General features: G+C 31.9%; 1 protein-coding gene across 4 annotated transcripts; it reads right to left on the bottom strand.

Moving 5' to 3' along the window:
- LOC134680820 (uncharacterized) lies at positions 1–10,669 on the bottom strand. 4 transcript variants are annotated; one of them, XR_010100521.1, is made up of 7 exons: positions 10,445–10,669; positions 8,683–8,784; positions 7,266–7,478; positions 3,655–3,873; positions 2,260–2,463; positions 983–1,217; positions 50–263 (listed from the first exon to the last, which is right to left on the bottom strand). XR_010100521.1 is itself a non-coding variant. In XM_063540080.1 (6 exons), coding segments are annotated over exons 2-6 (693 nt in total). In that variant the 5' UTR covers positions 8,738–8,784; positions 10,445–10,669; the 3' UTR covers positions 1–1,215. The 4 variants fall into 4 exon arrangements, 3 of the variants coding, with proteins under 3 accessions (XP_063396150.1, XP_063396141.1, XP_063396131.1); XM_063540080.1 differs by having other exon boundaries at positions 1–1,217; XM_063540071.1 differs by lacking the exon at positions 983–1,217 and having other exon boundaries at positions 52–263.
- Positions 10,670–18,638: the final 7,969 nt, after the last annotated feature.

The following is an 18,638-nucleotide window of genomic DNA, read 5'->3' as shown; positions in this document are numbered from 1 at the left end:
GGGTACATCAGTCATCATCGTATAACAATTTAAAAGGGGACAATTTAACCGAACACAAAAACATCTTCTATCTATTTATTATATCTATAAATTAGTCCCAACTCCATCACATTTCAAAAAAGCTTTGTCATAGTCAATACAAATTTTGTAAGTAGTTACAGCAAGCATGGTTATACATTTGTCTAAAACGTGATTGATATACATTAATTTTCATATCAAAACAAGCAAAACCATCTTCTTCTTTTCTTTGTGTCATTAAGATTCTAGATTGTTTTAAAAGAAAAACTAGAATGAAAGAGCATCATCTATCTATTGATAAAAATGAATTACTGATTTATTTAAATTAGAAGCCATGTCTTTTATCATGTGTTTCTTTTTTTCTTTCTTTTTTTTTTGGAAATTTTGTATGTCTTTTTTGTATTTTGCATTTCGACCGTTGTCGATCAGTTAAATTCGTTGAGTTTTTGATTAAATGCGTGGTGAATTGATTCTTTAAATGTAGTATTGAATAAGGATTGATATAGCTAACGTAGTAATATCGATCACTTCGACTAATTCTTATAATCAGAGGCGTCATCATCATCATCATCATCATCATCATCATCATCATCATCATCATCATCATCATCATCATCATCATCATCATCATCATCATCATCATCATCATCATCATCATCATCATCATCATCATCATCATCATCATCATCATCATTATTTTTTAATTTAAAATGTGTCATTTTGAGATATTTTATAGCTGACTATACGGTGTGGGCTTTGCTCAATGATGAAGACATTTAGGTGACCTAGATGATTGTTAATACTGACAGTCTCCATGGTCATCAATCTTTTTTAAGAGTTAATAAAAACAAAAACATTGTCTTTATGAAAGGTAAATTCGATAATAACACATTGACACAATACCTACCATCACACACGATACATTTATTGAAGAAATCCAGATATAATGGATTATTTTTCTAACCTTTGGTTTGCAGTATACTATCAGTTTTCTGCAAGTGTATTGTTTTCTGTTGGGTATAACATTAATAATTAAGATTCATTTTGTTACATCCGGTGCTCGGTTTGACAATCGCCAATGAAAGTCAACGGGATTTAAGAACATCCGTTGTCCAACTTGATGGTCAAATCCGGTTTTTTTTAGTAATTCTGTTGTCCTACTTTTTTTGTCTTTTGGAAAATGTTGTTTGTTGTTTGTTCTATATTAATAATAAATAAACTTTATTTCCATGCACACGTATACAAATTGCAGTTTTTATCTAACGCAATCTAGCTGAGCCTTGTTGTTATTATATATAATATATATTTATATTCTTAAAACGTTACAAACTACAAAATTATAGAGATTGAAAATACATGTACATCAACGTTATATATACAAACCTATAATATGTTATTATTCTACATTTTTTAGTACTCATAAAAAGCTGATATATCAAAGTAGCAAACACTATAAACCTTTTAAGCGCAATAGTTTTAAGCTATCAATTTTGCGAAAAATATGAAATATTGAAGCATTGCACCAGATATAACTTACATAATATTTTATTTACACGTTAAGGACACACTTATCAACTGGCAAAACATATCATGTAGGTTCTTTACTATCAAGTTTTTAGAATAACACAAGACTTAATAAATATGCAAACAAATAAATAGGACGAAACACGGTTGCAAACATTACCACGCACTAAGGTTAACACACAAATAAAAAGTTGTCCTAAGGATTTACTTAATGACACTTACATTTGAAGCGGACCTGTATGTGTCATAAATTAACAAAAAAAAAAAGAAAACAACATGCAAATACAATATACCGTTGCGATTTAAGTGCTTACAGTTTCTACCGAAATAATAGATTGCCAAACATGGATTTGGCAAACAATTCAGGTTCTTACTGCTCATCAACTGCGGACTTTTTTTGCCTTATTTAAGTTTTATTTTGATTCAAGCGTCACCTATGCGTGTCGTGTAGAGAAGTCTTACGTTCAAAATATCAACACTAGTATCTATGATTTTAAAGTTGTTTTTTTTTTTAATTTTAACTAGCTGTTTCCGTCGACAGTATCAAATCATCACGCTGTAATCATGAATTTGTTGAGTATTTGATTAGTTTCGTAGACAATAATATACAGACACTGTTTTATGGTTCTCAAAAGATTCTTGAATTTGACATATTGAACGCTTGTTTGTAATTTATTTGTGATTGTTGAAAAAACATTGCTTAGCATACGTACGTACATTTGTGACAATTACAAATCTGCGAGAGTCCTCTAACACATCCCTCAGTACAGACACCTGTTAATATATCCCATCTGTTATTTAAACATTTCTGTTCGTCACATCCCCATACACAGGAACCATTTGTAGGATGACAATGATGACCAATGCATCTAGCTGAACATGATTCTGAACAGGCTGTGCCCCACATACCCTTCTGACATCCTGCAATCATTAATATTTGAATGGATATAACTTATGTACTTATACATCTTCGGATTTCAAATGTTTGGCTTTGAGCGTTCCTGATGAAGGTAAATCCAGAAAAGCGCTTCGGACGCAAGAAATTAATAACGTGTTGTTTTCAATATTTATGATTATCTTTGTATAGTACAACAAATGTGTTGGTGTTTTTCAAACTAGACATACATTGTAGATCACACGGAAAATAAAATATCTTTATAATTTGCAGCACAACATGAAATGAAACAAAAAGAACCTGTAATTAATTCAAAAGCAAATATCGCTGTCAAGACACATATCTTAGACACCTCTGTCATTGGAATTAAAAAAAAAAACCAGGCTAACCCTACCTAGTGTTACTCGATTTCCGAAAAAGAAATCGATGAATATGACTAGGTGACTATGGCAAAGATTATTCAATTCTATAATAACTATAAGTGTAAAAAGTTTTTTTCTGCATATTTCTAATGTATTTTTAGAAAGTAGTTCAGCAAAAATGTTTGTTAGTTCTGTGCGCATTCGGAAGCCCGTCTTTGCAAGAATCAAAATAAGAAGAAATGAAAACATTAGAAAATGGCATAGCAATGCTAAATGATTTTTCCATGCTCAGATAATCAAATTTAATATGGTCTGTTTAAGGCGATTCAACATAAAATTGATTAGTGTACCCTTTTTTTTTTACAATATTTAAATACTATTCGATCCAAACATTAAACTTTGTAAGCAGTCTAGCTATTTCTATCTGATAAAAAATTACTCAACTTTCATTGTTTTTTGCTAGCCTCGAATGTTTCCCCATTTAATGAATGACATTCATTAATTTAAAAAAAACTACCGAAAGCCACTGACCCAAAACATTGTACAAATATTAGAACAGTGTAATGAAAAGAAACCATTATTAATTAAATACAGGGTGAACAAAACAAAATATATGTATAACAACTTATGCATTATAAAAATGAAAGGAATGTCAAATCCTAGCAGCGGAATCATCCATTGATTATCGTTACACCGTCAAAAATAAACACGAACAACATAGAAAACGCTGGTCATGATAGTTGTTTATTTGTTTATTGCTAATGCTCCTTTTAAAATTAAAATAAAACAGCTTTTAAGGCAGTGACGCGCATTAGAAAATAATATTTTGCACATACATGTACATACAAAACTTACCATTGATGGCAACGTAACACAATTCAACTACAGGTCCGGTTTTGTCATCCCCTACAGTGTCGTAATAAATGACATATTTTCCCAGTTGATTACATGGTATTGTCTTGGTAATGCTTGGCCATGGCATACCAGGATCATCTGCATAACAGAGATAACCAACAGGTGGAATAACAGATGAATTTGTCACATATAATTGAAAGCCGTTCATTCGATATCCAGCTGTAATAAATGAATGTTAAACAGAATTAAAACAAACCAGTACTGATCCTCTAGTACATATTTTGTCAAAAATTTAAAAAAAAACAACATTTTCAATTGATTAAAGCATTTTGTTTAAACCATGCTCAAGTATGAGTAGTGTTTTCCGATATCTGAACCGGGTTGTATTTAATTTTGTTTACAAAACTTTGATTTTTTCGAAAAAAAACTAAGGATTTGCTTATCCTAGGCAAAGATTACCTTCGCCGTATTCGGCACAAACTTTTTGAATTATTGAATCCTCAATGCTCTTCAACCTGGTGCTTTTTTGTCTTTATAAATATTTTGATGAGCGTCACTGATGAGTCTTTTGTAGACGTAACACGCGTCTGGCGTACTAAATTATATTCCTGTTACCTGTAATAACTGTTCGCACCATTGGGTCGATGCACCTGCTGGTGAACGTTTCGTCCCCGAGGGTATCACAAGCCCAGTAGTCAACATTTCAGTGTTGACATGAATATCAATAATGTGGTCATTTTTATAAATTTTCTGTTACCAAAACTTAGATTTTTCGAAAAAAAATAGGATTTGCCTATACCAGGTATTGATTACCTTAGTTGTATTTGGCATAACCTTTTTGAATTGTTGGATCCTCAATGCTCTTCAACTTTGTACTTGTTTGAATTTATAAATATCTTTATATGAGCGTCACTGATGAGTCTGATGCAGATTATATTCTTCGTACCTTTGAAAACAATTACTTAACTTTTCAGGGGTTTGACAGACATATGTTAAATATCAACAAATGCACTCAAAATTGTGCTATAACCCTAATCAATATAAAACAAACAAACAAACAGTACTAGTTAAGTTCATATGAGTATTAAATTCTAACAGTTTATTTCGCGGATATCCACTGTACACATGCTATATGTGTCTGGTTTTAAGTAACAAAACAAACCAAACATGTCGATCCTCTTAATTTAAGACAAAACTTGTAGTATCTGTTTCTAAATCCTTAGCAGTTGGACACGTATGCTCTAAAGAATTTTGTTAACATATTTAAGCTATAACGTTACGATCGTGCATGTTCACCTTAAATGAACTGCATAAACAGGATTACTGTGTTCTTTTCATAAAAAGTTGCTCCAATAGAGTAATTCCGATGAAAAGTTGGAATGGACACTGCCTTGGTTTTATAGGCACCACAATATATTAACTGACTAAAGGTAAATTGTGTTGATAACAAAACATATAAGAGAAAACTTGCTCTGATCTGAGATCTATAAATACCAGTAAAGTTGTTGAATTAGTAATACTTTTCGATGCTCCATCAATTGCGACATTCAGAATAATTAAAAATTAATGCGGGTGATGCATGCATAGTAAGTGACGCCTGTCCTGTTGGCTCATTCCGTCTTGTTACATTTACAGCAATGTGCTTCCCTCAGTTTGTGTTTGTTACAAGATTTAATTGTTCTGAAAACATTCATATGCCTTCAAATGTTGACATTGTTTCCTTTCCGTTGATCTTTCACTAGAACGCATACGATTCAAGAGTACAATTGATTCTCCCCAGCTAATTTGTATTTGTTTTATAAAATTAATGTTTATAGCAAAATATTAAGTACTTTAACGAGAAAATAGACATAACATCTGACAATGTTGACAAAACTCCATAGACATAAATACAAAAAGACAAGTAAAGTCTCAGATAGGAATTGGTTTATCTCTTCACGGTAAGTTGCTTGGTTAATTCTACTTTACAGAATTAAAATCATTTAATGAAAGTGTTATGCATTGACTCTTTCTGTATTAACCATGTTATAGATTCTCGATCAGCTGTATTAGCATTCGACTCCCCAGTTTCCACCCGATACAGCTTACTTCGAATCTATAACAGCCAATACAAAAAAAACACGACATAACATTACAATACATATAATGTATATATATATATATCTATAAACGAGTCTAAATTGAAAACTACGTTCAAACCTATGATTGCGTTGGATAAAAACCGCAATTTTTATACGTGTGCATGTCAAACAAATTTCGTTGTAGAAGGGTCTAAAAACAGCACAAACAACATTTTCCAAAAGACCAAAAGAGTGAAAAAGTATATTTAAACAAAACGCATTTGACTAACAGGTCGAACAACTGATGTTCTTTAACCCTGCTGACTGCCATTGGCGATTGCCAAATAAAATTGATCACAAGATGTTACAAAATGGATCTCAATATAAATTTAATACGTCACGATAAAAAAAAAAATTGTTAACTTGTGGACAGGATGTAGAGCCACAAACTTCGGCGTCAATATTTCTTTAGTACACCATATCCGGATTTCGACAATAAATGTCTCTTCAGTGATGTTAGGGATCGAAACGGTATTTGGAAGGCCATATAAAAAGTACCCTCATTTTTAGAGAAAGTACCCTCATTTTTAGATTAACTCTTGAATTTTAAGAGTCAATATATAGGATGAACGGATCATATAATCTGGAGGGAAAATATGATACATGCCCAAACAAAAAATATATACGAGTCTAAATTGAAAACTACGTTCAAACCTATGATTGCGTTGGATAAAAACCGCAATTTTTATACGTGTGCATGTCAAACAAATTTCGTTGTAGAAGGGTCTAAAAACAGCACAAACAACATTTTCCAAAAGACCATAAAAGTGAAAAAGTATATTTAAACAAAACGCATTTGACTAACAGGTCGAACAACTGATGTTCTTAAACCCTGTTGACTGCCATTGACGATTGCCAAATAAAATTGATCACAAGATGTAACAAAATGGATCTGAATATAAATTTAATACGTCACAGAAAAATAAAAATTTGTTAACTTGTGGATACGATGTGGTGCCACAAACATTCGGTGTCAATCTTTAGTACACCAGTTTAGATTTCGACAATATATGTCTCTTCAGTGATGTTAGGGATCGAAACGGTATTTGGAAGGCCATATAATTTACTCTCAATTTAAGATTGACTCTTGAATTTTAAGAGACAATATAGGATGAACGGATCATATAAACCGGAGGGAAAATATGATACATGCCCAAACAAAAAATATAAACGAGTCTAAATTGAAAACTACGTTCAAACCTATGATTGCGTTGGATAAAAACCGCAATTTTTATACGTGTGCATGTCAAACAAATTTCGTTGTAGAAGGGTCTAAAAACAGCACAAACAACATTTTCCAAAAGACCAAAAAAGTGAAAAAGTATATTTAAACAAAACGCATTTGACTAACAGGTCGAACAACTGATGTTCTTAAACCCTGTTGACTGCCATTGACGATTGCCAAATAAAATTGATCACAAGATGTAACAAAATGGATATATATATATACAGTCTGCAGTAAATAGTTATATGTGCGATGAATGTACTTACAGCCTTCTCTGTAGTAAATAGTTATATTTGAGATAAATGCAGAATTAAAAGAGATTTCAAACATCCACCATGCAAATGATGCACCGTCCACGTTTGTGGTTGAACATGTCTCCAAAGTAAATTTATTTGATATAGGTGGCAATAATGCACCTTCAGGAGTGCTTCTTATAAACCTAGAACTTTGTGTAGCTGTGCCGAATGGCGTAAGATTATCTGTAAGATAAATATTAATATCAAGATTTTTGAAAACACAAATTGGTGACAATCACATTCTTGCCGATTAATACGTTATATCAAACTTGACAGATTGAACTGTAAGTGGTTATTATTCCTACCTGGTGTGTGTGGTCTTAAGATTGATAGTTTTCTACTCGTAGAAAATCATGTAATTAAAATAAATGTTGAAAGATATAAAAAAAGAACATTAATGCACTTTTTGAGATACCACGAAGTCAATTTTGTATACTAATGATAACTCTGACTAATAGTTCGTTGATAAAAAAATCTCGGATTTAGTCCGGGTCAAAGCTATATGTGTCTTCTGTTATTCATGTGCACAATTAAAAATCCGCTTAAACTAAATTGTTTGTGCAATATATACACGAAGCTGCTTAATCGATAACCATGATAACGATACGACATCTAGATTGTTATAGTTTTATAATGAAAATAGACGGATATGATTCATTTCACATTGTCATCATACTGATGAGGGATATCTGTTATCCGAAATATTCATTTTATTATTATTATATGGTGATGTTGCACCCTTTTAATCTTGTTAAGTAATACGAGGCAGGAATTACCTGCGAATGGGGACGAAGTCTATGAATTTTTTTTAAATCAACAATATTAAAAAGAAAAACGGAAATACCGTAACGTTTCCGATGTTGGTTCTGTTGTTAGGGATTTTAGTTATGACGTCATATCCAATGTAAACAAAGAAACGCTGTCATCAGGTAACGTTTTTAATATCAAGGAATTATTTTAAGAAATGCAATTGGTATTGCGTTCCTTCCTATTTATACTAGACTGATAAATATTTATTTTACTCAAAGATTCATACAAACGAAACCGGAAACAGGAAGTCTATTGTAGATTTCTGCGCAGGTCCGGGATTTCAAAAAGGCGATAAAAAAAGATTTGAACGGTTTTGAGTTCATTAGTACAATGAAAATTCGGGATTTTTTTTTTTATTGAATTGAATTTTTGATTTTTTTTTTATTGAATTGTCTACTGTTATTGGGGACTTCGTCCCCATATTAAGTTTCCTAGTGTACTGTATCATAATTATATGATCCATCGCCATGTAAGAATTATCGTTGGTTGTTATTCAGTCATTTAATATCAAATATTTATACATAGATATAGATGTATTACAATAAAATTTAACCGTGCATTATAATAATAAACTTACGTTGGGCCCTTACTGTCCCTTGTATTGTTGTGTAAATTAATAAAAGTAGTAACATTGGTAGTGTTGTTTTATGGAACAGGTTAAGTAAAAAATTATAATTGCCTGAAATGAAAAGAAAACATTACTTCATATATAAAAGATAATACATATTTGCGAAATATTAGACTGAAAGATGAAATGAAATTGGAAGTTATTTGCTACTTGAAAAACAAGTTACTCTGTAGTTTTTAAAAGTTTTCAGTGTTATTAAATTGAATAGTTCTATTCAGAATCACGTTAAGGCTTAAATGGAAAAAAGACAAACGATCATACAATGCATTATACAATACATTATATTAATCAATGTTAATATTAATAATAAAGATGAACTTTGGCAGAAAAAGGGGGTAGTGCTTGCTACTTAACATACACGTAAATAGTATTTAAAAGTTGTAAGCAGTTACGATGAATGCATTGCATGTGTGTAGCTACAACATAATGATAACATTGAATGCTAAAAATGTTAAAAATATAAATATCAAAGACAGCTGAGCTTAACATAACAATAACATGGTTGACAATTACTAGAAATTTGATCAACAGTATCATGTTTAACTAGATAACTTAACCGTTACCAACTTGGAAAAAATGAATAATGATGCTTCACCTAATGTTTGCTTTTATCTTAAGGTTAACGGAAATATTGTCAACAGCAATATACAGTTTATGTAACATAACTGATTAACATATAGTTAGAATTATATATCAGTATCTGATTCGTACGGTAAGAAGTAACTGTTCTTGGGATTTTATTAATGTTTGTCATTTGTTTATTTTCTTGATTTATGGCGTATTTGGAACACATAAGTCAACGAAGGGACGCAATAAAACTACAATAAATGTTATAGGTTATTTGTTTATATCTTATATGTAATGCGTTTTTTGTTGCTTTAGAAAAGGTACAAACGCCCCATACGTAAGTTATATCATTTTGCTGCATGTAATTGTTGTGTGGTGAATACAATCAGAATAAAACAAAATACCGAGCAAACAAGGAAAGACCCTAAAGGAGGAAAATCCATAAAAACTGATAAATCAAACATAAGACTAAATCAATCAACGAAAGAAATTGAAAACAACAGTTACTGTCAACACCTGACATATATTTTTCCGGATATAATGGTTGGTTTTATTGCATGCTAAACCTTCCCTTTATGTGACATTTTCTTATAGTAAAGTTATATCGACAAGACTGGAACAGCAAACTCAAAAGACACGATTGGCTAATGTGACAATACTTGGCATCCATCAGCTAAAACTGTGTAACATACATCAAAGTCAAACAACACTACTGGAAGTAACAAATACATGTGCATTGATGTGATCGTAGTTAAAATATAATCTGAAAGTGTACAGCTACAGTTTTAGTGAATTAATTTTCCTAATAGATAACTCATCTTATACAAAAATATATACACAGATAAGTATATTTAACTTCAGTATGATCATCAAAGGAATCATTGGTACACGTTATATTTTTGTCTTTTTTAATAAAAAAAACGGTATTAATATCGCACTAAAAAAATATTAAATTGATACTAAAAACATCGACAACAACAATCAGCTGTTTAATTCGATTAACGTAAACACAAACACATTTAATTGATTTATTTTGATTTAACAAAAAAAAAGGTTTATATGTTTTAAAATGCTGTATGTAAGATAAATGCATATCGTAACAAACTGATAAATAAGTTATCGATGAATACATAAACACACATACCTTTTATCAGATAATAGTTATGTACGCCATTTTAAGTAAGGACAGTTTAACATACTAGTATTTCATCCAGACATACACTTGTAATCATATAGCACTGTGAATATGATATAAGTACGTTTTAAATAGAATGATCACACCACAATATACGTTTTTTTTTACAGTTTTCAACTATGGATTCAAATCGTTACAAAAGATTTATGTACAATGACAAATATGGTTCAAAATATATGTCTGAAATTTAAAAACGTACATTGTAGTGATATAACATTACCTCACAAGGCATATTATACTCTCATATTACAAAGTCATCGTATGATTTGTGTTAGGTAAACAACATTTCCTTATATCAAATTCTTGGTAATCTTTGTCCTTATTCAAACAAACATATCGTATTTGTCTGATCAATGATTTATGAATACATTTTAAAAATAAGAGATGTGTTATTATAGTTGATTGTTCTCTGATGCAAAATCTTTGTTATTATTGATTGTTCTTGGCCTTTAACTAGCGTTCAGTTACTGCGATTACTCTGATACTGTATTTTCTTATTAATGTAACCTGTTCAAACAACTTGGCTGGATTTTTGTTGATCACATACTTTGTACTGATATGTACGTTTTTGCATGGCCAATAATAGATGGAAGTCAATGTTAGTTATCAGCCCTCGGGGCCAATATCGATATCAGCCCTCGAAGTCCATATCGAGCCCCCGAGTTCAACTTTCGGTAACCTGTCAATCAAAAACTATGTGTAAACAAGTTGGCATCCGGAGCAGCTAGACGATTAGAAGAGGTTTCTCGCTGATCAAATGACGATGCATGTAAATTCAGATGAAAAATGAGAACACAATGAAAAGAAATTTAGAAAGTTATGACTGTGCTGTAGTAGAAAAAAATGTAAAACTCAACAGTGGAAATCACAAAAGTTCCCGTAAATTTTTGACGTCATAAAAAATTTATTAAATATATGACGCCACAATGGTAAAGAGATTGTTGTATGACATCGAAATTTCAATCGGAACATATTTTCAAATCATCATAGTAGGTGTATTCTTCCACAGCATTTGAAATGTAACACTAATAAGTCGTTTAATATCAAAGTTCTGAGAATTAATATATTTATTGTTAATTGTTTGCTAAACTTTTCACAAAACTTTGTTTACTCACTGTGATACCTTTATAAATTTCGTTCAATTTTTTTAAATTTTTTGTTGAAAATATCAAAAATAATTTAGTTTATGCTATCTTTTTTTCTCTTGCTTGAACAGATGTGATAAATATATTATTACATGTCATTCTCTACATGGTCCGTGGTAAAAGTCCACGATCAATATAAAACCCTCGGACTTAAGCCCTCTGGCTTGATAAAGGAGTCTAGGGCTGATACTAGGCCAATATGGAAAATGCCAAGTAATAATCTATAATTATCACATATTTTATACTGATATGTACGTTTTTGCATGGCCAATAATAGCCGGAAGTCAAGGTTGGTTATCAGCCCTCGGGGCCGATATCGATATCAGCCCTCGAAATCCATATCAAGCCCCCGAGTTTAAATTCCGGTTACCTGTCAATCAAAGGCTATTTGTAAACAAGTTGAACACAATGAAAAGAAATTTAGAAAGTTACAAATGTGCTGTATAAACTAAAAAGGCAGTATATATATTTATAGATTATTACATGGCATTTTACATATGGCTATGGTATCAGCCCACGACCCATATTTAGCCCTCGGGCTAAAGCCCTCTGGCTTGATATGGGAGTCTAGGGCTGATACCAGGGCCATATGGAAAATGCCATGTAATAATCTATAAATATATATACTGCCTTTTTAGTTTTTAGTATGACAATAAATTTTCACTTCTGTTCTCGTACAATCGAGAACTTCTGTTTTTAATATTTGCATACTCAATGTATCTTCAATACAAAGTTATTGTATTTACAAGTGTGCTTTCTTTTTCAAAACGTCATTTCGTTCAAGATTAACATTATCTTTCTGTTATTGTTTTAGATACCTTCATTTTTTATAGATATTACCATTGTGCCATAGATCTATATAATTCGTTTATTCGAGGTTTACATGTTATTGTTAATATAAAAAGATGATATGGTATGATTGCTAATTACAGCATGAATGACACAGAAATTAAGAACTTGAGATGGTCGTATTGCCTTTAACAATGAGCTAAGCCCTAACCGTATAGTCAGCTATAAAAGACCCCGACATGACAATGTAAAACGGGAAAACTAACGGCCTAATTTTTTTAACAAGAAATGAACGAAAAACAAAGATGTAACACATAAAAAAACAACAACAGAAGTTAAATTTTTGATTATACGTCGGTTACATCAGACGTGAATATAGATAATAATACTCCCTTAACTTGAAACTGTTAATCGTCGAATTTTGATATGTTCCCACTGGCCATGTTATTATAGGGGACCTCAATACCGTCCAGGACAGAGAGGTCAAAAACTGTTTGAAAAAAGGACCAAAATATCGTCCTCCATCTAAAATAGATTGGAAAGAGTGTCGTCAAGTCACCAAAGATGCTCTTTCTTCATTTTGTAAAAATTGGTATAAACGGGAAAAATCTGATAAAAATCTCTTGATTCTTATTTAAATAAATGTATGAATGTGGTAGATAAGAGAATATCACATTTTGAAAATAATTTAGAAGTAAATAATAGAGTACATAATACAGCTATTTCCAGAATAAGAAATAAACTTCAAATACTTTCAAAGCGGTTTGTGTTCGTACCGGCCGACAAATCAGCCAACAATGTGGTTGTGGTATGACGAAAATACTACACGGACGTTCTTAAGAATGAAATTTTAAATTCATCTACATTCAAGTCCATCCGCTTCACAGAGAGTCATATAGTATACAAGCATATCACAACCACTTCAAAGCTTAAAGCTTATGAACATTTGAAGGTCCCTACTATGTATTGGCTACCTAAACTACACAAAAAAACCATTGAAATATCGTTTCATCTCTGCCTCTAGTAAGTGTTCTACAACTAATCTGTCAGTGCTCTTAACTATTTCATTAACTACTATTAAATAGCTTATCATAAACTATTGTAATAAAATATATGAACATAGTGGTATAAACCATTTTTGGAGTGTAAACAATTCTTTGGATGTTTTAGATAAATTACGGGCTTTTGGTGGTCCTTTTGGTTCTGTTAATAGTTTTTGATTTTCTACTCTTTACACTACACTTCCACACTATCTTATTAAACAAAAGTGTTCCTATTTAATTAAATGGTCGTTTGATAAAACTGAATGTAGATATATTTGCTTCAACTCATTTGAAGCCTTCTTCTCTAATGAGAAAGGTAAATATGCTAGATATACTTACTGGAGGTGTGATGAGATGATTGAAGCTGTTAATTTTCTCCTTGATAATATTTACGTACGTTTTGGCAACAAAGTTTATCGACAGGTTGTAGGTATCCCCATGGGCACTAATTGTGCCCTTTTAATAGCAGACTTGTTTTTATACTGTTACGAATCACAATTTATGACTAAAGTCAGTAAAGACCCGTCGAAATTGCATTTAATTGATAAATTCAACAACACTTACCGTTATCTTGATGAAATTTTTTCGTTAAATAATCAATAATTTTCTCAATATACTGCTGAAATTTACCCCAAGGAACTTACTTTAAACAAATCAAATGTATTCGGTAATAACTGTCCTTTCCTGGATTTAGATATTTCGGTTTTAAACGGCAAACTACAGACTAAAATTTATGACAATAGAGACGATTTTTCGTTCCCTATTGTTAATTTTCCATTTTTAGATGGTGATGTTCCTTTGGGACCATCTTACGGTGTTCATATTTCCAAACTTGTTCGTTATGCCCGTGTCTGTTGTGACGTTTTTGATTTTAACGAACGCAAACTATGTATTACTGGTAAATTATTAAACAAGGTATATCGCTACCATAAATTACTTTAAATCTTTACTAAATTTTTCCATAGATTTAAAGATTTGGTTTTTAAGTTTGGTTGTACCTGTAGAAAACTTATTTCAAACGGGATAGCACATCCTCATTTTTACGAAAATGTTGTAAACCGTGCCCGGAAATTTAGAAATGATCCATGTAAACTTGTTGATCCTTTAAATAAACTTATTCTAAAAGGTTACCTATTCAACACTGTTATTAATTAGTTGTTAGTGGCTTTGGCATAGCTGTTAGTAACTGTGAGTACTCTCAACGTAGTGTCTTTTTGTTGTACAAATACCCTGGAAAAACTGATAACACATTTGATATTAATACCAATAAAAACAACATTCAATGATCCAATTACAGTATTGAGTTGGTAACCTTTTAAAACAAGTTTATTGTAAGGATCGTTAAGTTGACCAGGATCGTTTGGTGGTTTTTTTTGTCACAGTAAACAACAGGTCCATTAAAATGAAAATGTGATATTCAAATCGAATTTGCTTGAGTTAAGCCATTTTAATTGCTATTTTATAGTGCGGTTTTATATTTTATATTGTGAAGTTTTACTTTTATCTCATGTTAAAGTGATAGTTGGCGCCAATGAATTCGAAGCCGACGACAACACCCGCTGCATTTGTTTGCATCTGTCCTGAGACATCTTTTGTTATAAAGATTAGAGTGGTTTTTTTTTATTTCTGTTTGAATGGTTTATCATTGTATTTGTAGTGGCCCTTTGCTGTTGAGTATGGGCCAAGGCGTCGTGTTGAAGGATGAATTTACCCTATAACTGTTCACTTTTTACACATTTTGACTTAAACTAAAAAATGGCACTTATACCGGTTTTTCTTATTTATTATTTATAGGTGACATGCAAAACACCAATACTTCTCTTTTCCATCTTTATATGTAGCTTAATCGGAAGTTAGATTTAAAAAAAAATCTGGATGATGTACGTTTCTGTATTCCCGTTTTAGATAAGTCTAGAATTATTCATTATTTAATGATACTTTATTAAGTCAGAGATATCGTTATCACAAATCGTTTAAAATCCATAACCAAATGATTTCAATGATACACAAAATTGGTTTGAGAGATTGGTTGTCAAAGCCAAGTTCGTATACAAAACGGGATATTACATCTTAATTTTTACGGTAATGTATAGCATCAAGCCAATAAATTTTAAAATGATCTACGAACACAGATTTGTTCACTTCAATAAATTTATTCTATAAAAGTTATCTCTATAACACAGCAGTAAAATCTTGAAATGTTGTTTTTTTTTACATTATTTTTTCAGGCAGAAAGTTATTTAAAAAACTTTGTGTATGACTTTGAACTGGTTCCAATAAGCTCCAACTCTCTCATTACCGTGTTTTTTTTACTTTTAATTTTTGTTAAGCTGGGTTCACGATTTTAACTGCCGTCCTTGACAGGATCATTCCCGAATAAAATTTGTTAAAAGTCTGATCAAGATCCTATGAATCGTGGATGGAAATTCAAACTTTAATTAAAATTTGTAAATTTTTTTTTTAATCATGACAACAATCAGATATTGTTCAGGAAGCGTCGATATTCAACCGTTTCCAGGCGAATTTATCCCGATAATACCGTTCTAAATCCGCTTCTAATCCGATTTGCATCTTTCACCAGGTAAAATTCGACCGAGTCTGTCACGACTGCTTCTCGATTCTAACGAATGTAATACGACATACATCAGATAGTGATAAGACAGTGAACCGACGCTGACGGAAGTTATCCGTTCGAAAACTGTCGGCATACCGGGATGATTAGGTACTGTCGGAACGTAATCCTATCACGGTCCGCTCTATCGCATTGCAAACGGCTTTGTTTGGTCTTAGTCGTATTGTATTCTGTAATTTTCGGGACTCTGACATGGGTATCAATGACGAATTTAGAATTAATAACGGGACTGTTCCGGAACGGTTTCGGCAAAAAAGGTTCGCAATCGACAAGATCTGGGTGCAATCTGGACTCAATCGGCAGTAAAACAGCAATGACAAATTTCTCCAGACCATTCCTGTTCAAAAGGACACCGTGCCGAATACACAGAACATTGTTAGGAACTCGATCCGATACAGCAGGTTCTGTCACGACACAGGCACGATTGTAATCCGACTAGACAAATTCCGGGAATGTTACGGGACGCACCTAACTGTCGGGGTGCTTTGCCGAACTATTCCTACCCTCCCCGACCCGTAGGAATCTGTTACGAACTAAAACGACTGCGTTCAGACAATAATAGGACATTCCAGATAATTGAGGATACTCCTGCGACTTTTTCACTTTTCGTGTCGTATCGCTCTCTGATCTCAAACGGGAGCTATAATCGGCAACGTGTGAACCCCGCATTAGATGCATTTGAGCCTCGTACCGATGTGATTGACTAAAGCTGATCGCTTTTGTTTTTCTAGCTACAATTTTGTGCAGACCAAGCATTTTATATACACGGGCCGTAAAAGTTAATACGGCGTTTACTTGCCTGCACTTCATGTAAACGCCGCGTTAAAGGAAAAGTCCGCGATGTTTTGCCACCATCTGAATAAGTTCATTTAAAACTAAAACACATTCCCAAAGTTTTAAATGTATAATCCTTCTAGTAATGGAGAACATAAGGTATATGTAACTTTTTTGGTTGACCTTGGTGAGTGGGTTGTGACGTTTTAACCCAATTTGTTGAATCCTCGGAAAAAAAAATATGTTAACTAGATATAGGAAGATGTGGTGTGAGTGCCAATAAAACAATTCTTCGTAAAAATAACAATTTATAAAGGTAAACCATTATAGGTCAATGATCGGCCTTCAACATAGAGTCTTGGGTCACACCGAACAACATGCTATGAAGGGCCCGAAAATTACTAGTGTAAAGGCTTAATTCCCATCGAAATTTTATGTTAATTAAAGCGCACAGATGATCGTTGGTCGTAGTTAGTAACCACTATTATATCAGAATGAAAGAAAATTAATATGCGTTAACCGTTTTGTATTGATAGAATAATACTTCCAAATCGAATGCGTTTCGGAAATTTGTGTTGAGATGTTTGCATAAAATATCTATTGAACATTTTAGCTGATATTGAACTGAAAATATTTTACGTTTTATTTACCATTATAATTTTGATAACCAATACAATGCACATTATGTGTGAACAGAGTGTGTATTTTATTTTTTTAAGTCATTGTTTATTTCTCGATTTCATGAGTATTCGTTTAAACCTTATTTTGTAATTTTCGATTACGTTATATTAGCATGATTAGCATAAAAAAATAAAATATGAAGTTAAAAGATAGTACTTTTAATCATAAAAATTAAATATTACAATTAATAATTATTGCAAATCTGTTTAATTTACTTTACCGGATTTTTTTTATCTTGCATTTCAATCTGGCGATCTTTAACTGCCAACAATCGTAAAACTACCGCAATTGTTTAAGTTTTTAGAACAATCCAGCAGTACTAGATGCATAATTTGTTTTAATTTTCATTTTGTATCATTTCGTTCTTACATAATTAAATTCATCTCATAATCACTAAAAAGAAGTATTCGTGAAATGAATGTCAATTATCATTTATTTCGTTAATTGATATACATACATTATAAATATAAGCAGTACATTATTTTGTTTGAGGATTTTTCTAACATTTTTTTTATATTATTATAATTGTGTGCAATGCTGAACAGGATAGCCGTCATTAATCCAAATTAGTTATACAGTAGTTGTAATAAAATGCATAATAACTTGTAAGTTTCCCGACGTATCAGCGTCACTGAGAATGAGCTCCAGAGATTCTTTCAAACAGCTAAAGCATACTAGTAGCGTTTCGTTAGTTTGTTTGAAGTGGCAGGAAAGGCTAACTACTTGTACATCTAAACGGCAGAATCAGTTCCCATCGTCGGATGGGAATATGAATGCTTTCAAGAATGTACAAGTAACATGTCTGACTCAGTTAGTAAACAACCTTAACAATGATCTTAAGACATCGACCGCTTGTTCTTGATATTTGAAACTGTGTGCATATACACGTTTATGAGAGTGATTATTTAAATTGTGTCTTACGAAAACGAAATGTCTGCATAGTTATATCTTGCCATACGTTGGTATTGGTTTCGTGATTGTTCATTCAAAATTGTAATCCAGAACTGTTTGTGAAATGTAGAATCACTTCAGTACCAAATACGTCTATATATTTCACAAGTGTATACTACGTACAGCAG

Source organism: Mytilus trossulus, chromosome 1, assembly GCF_036588685.1.
Source record: "Mytilus trossulus isolate FHL-02 chromosome 1, PNRI_Mtr1.1.1.hap1, whole genome shotgun sequence".
Lineage (NCBI taxonomy): Eukaryota > Metazoa > Mollusca > Bivalvia > Mytilida > Mytilidae > Mytilus > Mytilus trossulus.
The sequence above is the reverse complement of the archived record's forward strand: the minus strand, read 5'-3'. Positions and strand labels throughout refer to the sequence as shown.